General features: G+C 32.0%; 1 protein-coding gene across 1 annotated transcript; it reads right to left on the bottom strand.

Moving 5' to 3' along the window:
- Positions 1 to 212: 212 nt before the first annotated feature.
- On the bottom strand, positions 213 to 2,034 carry LOC109000529 (desmethylxanthohumol 6'-O-methyltransferase-like). Its single transcript, XM_018977444.2, has 2 exons — positions 1,245 to 2,034; positions 213 to 515 (listed from the first exon to the last, which is right to left on the bottom strand). The coding sequence occupies exons 1-2, from the start codon at positions 2,007 to 2,009 to the stop codon at positions 213 to 215; spliced, it is 1,068 nt and encodes a 355-aa protein (XP_018832989.1). The 5' UTR covers positions 2,010 to 2,034.
- Positions 2,035 to 8,299: the final 6,265 nt, after the last annotated feature.

Below are 8,299 nucleotides of genomic sequence, written 5' to 3'. Positions count from 1 at the left end.
ATATATATGATGGCCAAACAAAAACAATCGAGAAGATGATCTGCAAATCTATTTATGTTCGGTTTAGTTGATCGAAATTCAAACCATACATACATATATATATATATATATATATATATATATTTGTATAAACTAAACCAAATTATTAATATATAGCCTGCATGCATATATATATATATATAATTATTAATAATTTCTTTGTATGAATACTATCACATGACTGGATAAGCCTCAATGATGGACGGTATAGATGGGATTTTGATAATTTTGTAGCGAGGAAAGCCAGCATCCATCAACAATTGCTTCCATTCAACCTCAGTCCTCTCCTTTCCGCCAGTGGTGTGTGCCATCATAACCAAGTCGAATACCATTCGTGTATCTTGATACAAGTCATCATTTTCTTTCTCAAGAACAATATCTACAATTATAACCTTTCCACTCTTTGGTGGTATTGCTTTCTTGCAATTCTTCAGAATTTTGATGCAATGTTCGTCGCTCCAATCGTGTAGCACACACTGCATGCACCAACAATATTACATATATATAATTAATAAATTATTTTTATGTAGAAGTTATACTACTTACAAGTCGGTGTGTAAACACTTTGTTTATTGCTAGACTTATTACAATTGAAAAAAAAGTTAAAACATCAATATTATTTTTAAAAAAATTATACATGGAAACCTTATAACATACCATATGCATACACACATCTATCTAATTAACATGAGATTTGTCATTTTTTTTTCCTTCTATCTTAATTTTTAAATATGTGTGTGTTTAAATAGAAGAGTGAAATTGAGAAATCACATATTAGTTAGATGGAGGTGGGTGGTGTGAGACTTCCTTGTAGCATTTCTCTTCTTTTTATGTTTGATGATATAATAGGGTTTCATTTTAGTGCAGTGTATGTGTTTTGTGTGTCAATAAATAAGCTTACGAATAGATTTTTTTTTTTTTTTTTCTTTTGTATAGTAAAAAGAAAATTTTTAATTGCAAGCTTGTTTATTGACACACCAAACACACCACTATTGTATTGTGGAAGCCTTCCAATTCGACAAACATGCATTAAAATGTAATGATGTTTTGATGTTTGTTTCGATTGTAATGGGGCATAGCAAGTATATATGGTCATGAAAGTATATATGGTCACCATCGATATACCCAGCTTATATATAAGTTAAAAACTTTTCCTTTAGCATCCAAAGAGGAGGGAACAGACAAAAAGACCTCTAAATACATACCTTAATGAAAATTGCATCAGCACTAGGAATGGCCTCAAACATGTTCCCTCCAACATGGGAGACCCCTTGGCGGAGTGGTGCAGCGGCAACAACATGTGGGAGATCAAAGTTAATAGCTTTGATATGTTGATGTGATTTAATGATCTTAGCTATCATTTCTCCCGTCCCACCTCCTACGTCCACCAATGATCCAATGGAATTAAACCCATCTTTGTACTCCGTAAGGACTACCCCCATCATGATCTTGGTCGTACATGTCATGGCATCGTTGAAGATCTTGTTGAATTCAGGATTTTTTGCTGCAAAGTCCCACATCTCACAACCATGTGCTTTCTGAAACGCAATGCCACCTTCTTTGACACATTGGCTCAAGCAATGCCATGGCGACAATTGCCATGGGTTGTTCTCCATTATCACCATTGGCACTAGGCTCAGCTCAGCATCATGCAAAAGCCATCTGGACGTCTCGGTCGATCCGTAGAGTGTGTCGCTGCCGTCTGGCAAATGATGTTCAGTGAAGATCTTTTTGTGGACAAGTGACCTCATTATTCGTGCGAGGTAAGGGATATCAGGAGAAGTAGGAGAATCAATCTCAGAGGCTATTTGGTTCAAAGTAACTGGAACGCCATGAGAGTGTATAATGTCAGCAATGCGAAGCTCCACAGCACATTTCAATGCCATGGAGTCGGCAAAGGCGAATAAGAGTTGCCAAATTGCAGCCTGGCCTTTCTCCAGTATTGGCATAATCTCTTCGTTTCGTTCCATTCTCTTCTCTGATCTCACACACAAATATGAATTAGATGTTAATTGGTATATGTGAAGTGAAAGCGTGAAAGGTTTCTATTTAAAAACAAATACGTTATTGGTTGTTGGATTGTCACGATAATTCTACTTACCATTCAAACAAAAACATTATTTGGAGATTTGAATGGTTCGCCTATATAATTAGATCAGTACTTTAAAAATGGACATATTCTCTTTAGATAATAAAATAATTTGTGTATATATTTAACTAAGATCGATTACGTTGTACGTTGCAATATAAATATATATATATATATATATATTTTTTCTTTCAATTAATTTGTTTTGAAGTTTAGCGGCCTGATTCATTAATTAATCTCGTTTACTTCTGTTTGAAATAATTAATCCACATTAATTATATATATACCGCGTAGGCCAGCGCTATCTTATATAATTACCATTGACCAAATAAAGCAAGGTAATGAAGCATAAAAATCAAATACTAACTATGTGATCTAAACTGTATTCCGTCATTTTTTACATTTATCTTATTATTTATTTTTTAGTTTCTTTATTGTTAATTAAAATAAAAAAAAAAGAATTTGCCTCTCGGATTTTTGTTTATAGAGATTGAGTCATCTGTTTCTATAAAGGATGATGTTGAATTTTTGTTGAGACAAATAGTATTGTCTCTTGGACGTTTATTTATAGAGCTATAACAATAATAGTGAAGACCAGACCAATTACAAAAAAAGATAGTGTATTGATGAAATTTCAAATATATTATTTTAATTTATGATGTCATATTTGATATTTTCGAATATATTTAGTCATGAATATAAATTTATCTAATAAATAAATGATGATAGTTTAAATAATAAAAAAAAAAAGAGCCCGCGTGAAAGGCTAGCCCCGCTGCAAACCTTGACTTGCTGCCATGATGAACATGGGGAGGTAAGATTAGGCAAGCGGCTTCCCTAGAACCTTGAGCGGCGGTGTTAATGACATATAAGTTTGAGGTGAGAACCTCCTAAATTTGTAAGAAAAATTATATTTATCATTCTTATATTATATATTACACATAATTTTTTTTATTAAATATATAATGTATAAATGATGAATAGAAAAAATCTTTTAATTTAATAAGATCAATAAAATAAAATAAAAAATAAAATATAACGTGTGATGTAGGATATTGAACATATCCCACGCCCTCAAATGGCGGTGAAAATGACAAGAAATCAACGTAATTATGAATTAATTCATGGGTACTCATCTAACCAGTTGCATTATTTCAAAATAATATAATATTATGAGACCCTAATTGTCAGTTATTTTTTTAATTTTCTAATAAATTTTATTGATCACATCCAGAAGGTATGACACATCCATGATCCATTGCTTTTGGTAAATGGAGACATTTCTTCAATTTGAGCTTTTATTAATTAGTACACATGATAATGCACAATTCAACACATTAGAATTAAAAATTTCCATTTGATGACATGAAAATAATTGAAATTGATTGAACAAAAAATTATTAGATATTATGGTGAAAACTTTTAAATATGGCTTAATTAATTGAATGCAAATCCTAATTAAATATAGGGATTAATTAAAAGAAAATCTTATACATATTTTAAGCGATGATTACTGATAATTAATAATTAATGTATGTCTCCTTCATGCCTTGAGACACATCTTAACAAAATACAAATTAAATCTCTGCATCATACCATTGCTTTTTTTTTTATCTTTCGTTTATGAGCTTTTTTTATCCTTCATGCCTTGTTTGTTTTCCAAAAACATCTCATCTCATCTCATCTCATCTCACCTCATCATTACAACTTTTCCAAATCCCCACACAAAATAAAATAAACAATTCAACTTTTTCAAATCCCAAAACAATAATAATATTAAAAAATTATATTCTAACAATATTTTATTCAACTTTTTAACTTTAATCTCAACTCATCTCATATCATCTCATCTCATCTCTGAAAACAAACGAGCCTGCAAGAATTTGTAATGGAAAACCAATTTACGAGGAAAGGTTGTCATGATCTGGACAACCGTTTCTTGGACTAGTGTGCAAAATCTGAAAATGATTCTATTTAATTAATTATCTGAAAACTGTTTATGAATTCTAGAGAAGCAATTAATGATAAACTTATTTGTGATTTCTACAAGAAAAACTCTTGTTTTTATGTCAGTTATTTGTTATAAAAATGATCATTTCTTATAAAAATAAATCTATTGATCTTGTCACAAATTATCATTTTCGTGGCAAATAATTTGTCATAAATATTTATTTATTTTTTGTTATATATATATATATTTATATAACTTGTGTGAGTCTTATTTTATGGAAAAGGTTGAGAGACCATTGTAAAACAAGAAAAAATAGCACATGCAAGATGTTTAAATATGGCAAGAGTAATTTACTTATGATTCATGTTTTTGTTTTCTTGAGCTCTAGGACGGAGAGAGAAAAACATATAAAATAGATCTCATAATATTTATTGAGCATTTAATTGTATTCGAGAAATTCTATTGAGCAGTATTTATAAATGTTGTGAGACCCAGTACGTACTTTATTTATCTAACTTTCTCTCGCTAATAAGCCTAAAGTTTGTATTAAAACTCTAGGAGATCATCTAAATCATATTTTTGGTAGCATTCGTCTAAGACAGACAAATTACAATGAAAGGCAGTACTGATCGATATATACATATATATATATATATATATATATATATATGTATACATATATATATATATAGCAAACATTAATAGCTAGGCATGGCATGATTATTTTAGAGAAATAACAAATTCATATGGAATGTGTCTCCCCACTGAAATGCAGATGATATATATGATATTACTGCACACAGTACTACTGATCTACTACACGTGGAAACATCCTATTACTCATGATGTAAGAAATTATAAATAAACAAGACCGAAATAACAATATTTAGTACCTCGTATTGTAAACAAGATCTAAATTCTAAGGAATTGGTCTGCATGTTTGGCGTTCTTGCTTCAAGAAATATTATTTTCCGACGGTGGAGCTCATTATTGTAACCTTATTTGAAAAATATATAGTAAATGATTACGTACGTTGTTTGTAAATTTTTAATCAAGTTATTATTAGTGTATTTTTGTGTATATATATATATATTTAAATATTTAAAGATTGATGTTTAAAAAATGATTAAAAAAAAATATATATATAATTCTATGACTAGAGAGTACACTCAACGCGGATACATGCATATGCCGGAAGGAAGAGATAATATTACCTCTTCTTTTATTTATCTTAATTAGCTAGATTTGGCGTGCTACATTAATTAAGAGCTAGCGTTTCTAGTAGTAGTAGTTTGACATAATCCTCATGACTTGGTCGGCCCTAAATGCAATCCACCATAATAAGAAGACACTTTTCACACGTTTGTACATGATCAAAGATGAATATGACTCTTCATAAAATATATTTCTTGCACAACAAGTTTTTGTGAATGTCAATATCAGTGAAATAATCATCGTTCTTTATAATCGTATTCGTAATAATTCTAAAGAGCATGCTACATATATACAAATTCTGAGCGTTCAAGTTCGAGCTAAATTTCTCTCTAGATATAATTTTTTGGAAGTGAGACATGCCTCTTGTTTAATTAGTTCGATTATAAGAAGAACTAGACCCATATGATCAATTCCTTGAAAGAATGGGAAAATATTAGAGAAATCAATCAAAGTAAATATATATATATATATATATATATATATCAAGATGTATATTTTTTTTATATAATGTAAATGCCTTGTTTACCTTCTTGTGGAGTAATATACATATAATTCACTCAAATTTAATAATAGCCATCTACTTGAATTAAGGCTTAACCCAATAGATAAAATGGGTCCTGGCCGATACATCGCATTGGCATTCCTTGGGTACTCATGCATGGGTCTTGTTGACGAGAGCAACATATGTCACATCATGCGCAATATTAAGATATAGTGAGTGCATGCATGTCGAACTAAGCGTACAAATCAATGTGAATTCCGGAACTAAGCACACGATTTCAACAAGTGATTTCCTGCCCAAATCTCGACTTGTGCGTTCCTGCTTCTGTTCTTAGAACTTGACCTATCATATCTCCTGCCTAGATCGTCAACATTAGGACAGAACTCGAACCCGAGAACTTGCCAAAATCTCTTTTGCATACCTCCTAAGTAAGGATTAAATCTCGGATGTCATCGTATTTTAATTTCATTTTACGAGCAGAATTACTTACAACCATTCTAATGGCTTCCCAACTATTTGACAATGATGCCAACAAAATCAACGGTAATCTCATCATCAAACTCAATATTGACCGATGACAATTGATTAGTGATAATATTAAATTTATTCAAATGTTGGGCAACAGATGTACCTTCTGCCATTCTCAGATTGAATAGTTTTTTCTTTAGATGCATCTTGTTATTTGCTGACGATTTTTCATACATACCTGACAAATTCTCCATGAGATCCGATGTGGTTTTCTTCTTAATAACGTTGTGTGCCACTAATCTAGATAGGGTGATCAATCGTATAATCTCCAAGACTTGTTGATCTAACAGGTTCCACTCAGCATCGTCCATGTTGTTCGAATTTAAGATGGAGCCTCTTTTCTAGAGATAATCCTTGATCTGCAACCTCTAGTATCCAAAGTCTGTCTTATAGAGATATTAATCTTAAATACTTTCAGCAAGATAGAGATGACATTCCTTAAATGAAATCTATTCCTCGAATTGGGGAATAAGAAAATTTTCTAGAAATAGTCACAAGAATGATGAATTATGAAATGGCATGCTAAAGTGGAAATGGTTATTAATAAGGAATCTAAATTTGTCGTAATTGCTTTAATAGACTCAATAGCAAACCTAAATTGTTTCAAAAAAGGTACATGGGTACTACCAACTAAGTATTACGAAAAAATAAAAGAAAAATAAAAGAGATATTGCAGCCTTCACTTCTTCTCCAGCCATCGTTCTCTTCCAGCCCCGAACCCCAAACGTGGCTCTAATACCAGTTGTTGTAAAAACACCACACCCACAAACTACGATAACGAGAAGGACAATAAAACGATAAATGTGAAATTACAGGAGTCAATCACACACAACCACATGACACAAGATTTATGTGATTCGACAACGTTCCTATGTCCACGAAGCTGCAAGAAATTTTATTCAGAGGAGATTTACAACACATAGTGAGTTACAAGAGATTCTCTCTACTCACAATCTCAACTCTCTCTCTCTCTCTAAGGCTTCTCTCTCTCTCTAAAGAATGCCCAAAACGTCGTTCCTCTCCTCTCTAGCTTCAATCTGTTGCCTTTCAACAAATAAAACATTACATATATATAGCACGGTGCCAAAAACCCTAAGGCATCAACTTTCTAGGTTATTCGCTCAAGTAGAATGTCGAGCACACCTTGAGTGAACTTTTTATCAAACATTCGCTCGAACAGCCTATCAAGTGAGCCTCGATTGAACTCTCTTTCAAACGTTCACTCGAGCCAGCCATCGAGCGCATCTCGAGCGAACTCTTGGGTTCAGTTTCGCTTGAACCCAATGTTGAGCACTACTTTTTTTGGTTGACGTTGTGGCCCCTTTTGGTTGATGTAGAAGGCCCTTTTTGGTTGATATGGCAGCCCCTTCGATATCAAGATTCAAGATTCAACCCAATGAACTTGACAAAGAACTGGTGTCCTAGACCAACACCTTCGGACATCCAATTTGAAGAAAGAAGCTTTCAAAGTAAATTTTTAGTATTAATTGACAAACTATATTGATATGAATCCATGAGAATGAAATTCTTTGAACCCACAATCAATTTGAAAACTCACCCAAGAAAGCTAAAATCAAGCTAATGAAAAATTTAGACCAGTTGAGAAATTCGTTTCAAGAACCTAGATTATATGAAAATCTAGACCCGCTTAAGAACCTGTTTTAAGAACCTAAGTTATAAGGAAGAACGCCACAAAAGTTGTGATTTTCCTTTATTAAGTTTAAAAGTTCATTCAAGGAGATAAACTCAACTCATAATGAATAAATTCATCAAATTTCATAAACTCATAAAATGAGCCTACAAAGAGTATTTAAACCAAAACCTAATTAAACTCTAGCCAAAGTAAATCTCCATCTTTCAAAAATACCCCTTGAGTGAATAGTACCAGGCTACAATAACTCGGCTACAGTAACTTCTTGAAACCCTTGTTCAACAAAATAAAACTTATATGGGCCAAACATCCTCAAACCCAATT

The sequence above is a fragment of the Juglans regia genome, chromosome 12 (genome assembly GCF_001411555.2).
Source record: "Juglans regia cultivar Chandler chromosome 12, Walnut 2.0, whole genome shotgun sequence".
In the NCBI taxonomy this organism is placed as follows: Eukaryota; Viridiplantae; Streptophyta; class Magnoliopsida; order Fagales; family Juglandaceae; genus Juglans; species Juglans regia.
This window is presented reverse-complemented; position numbering and strand designations above follow the sequence as displayed.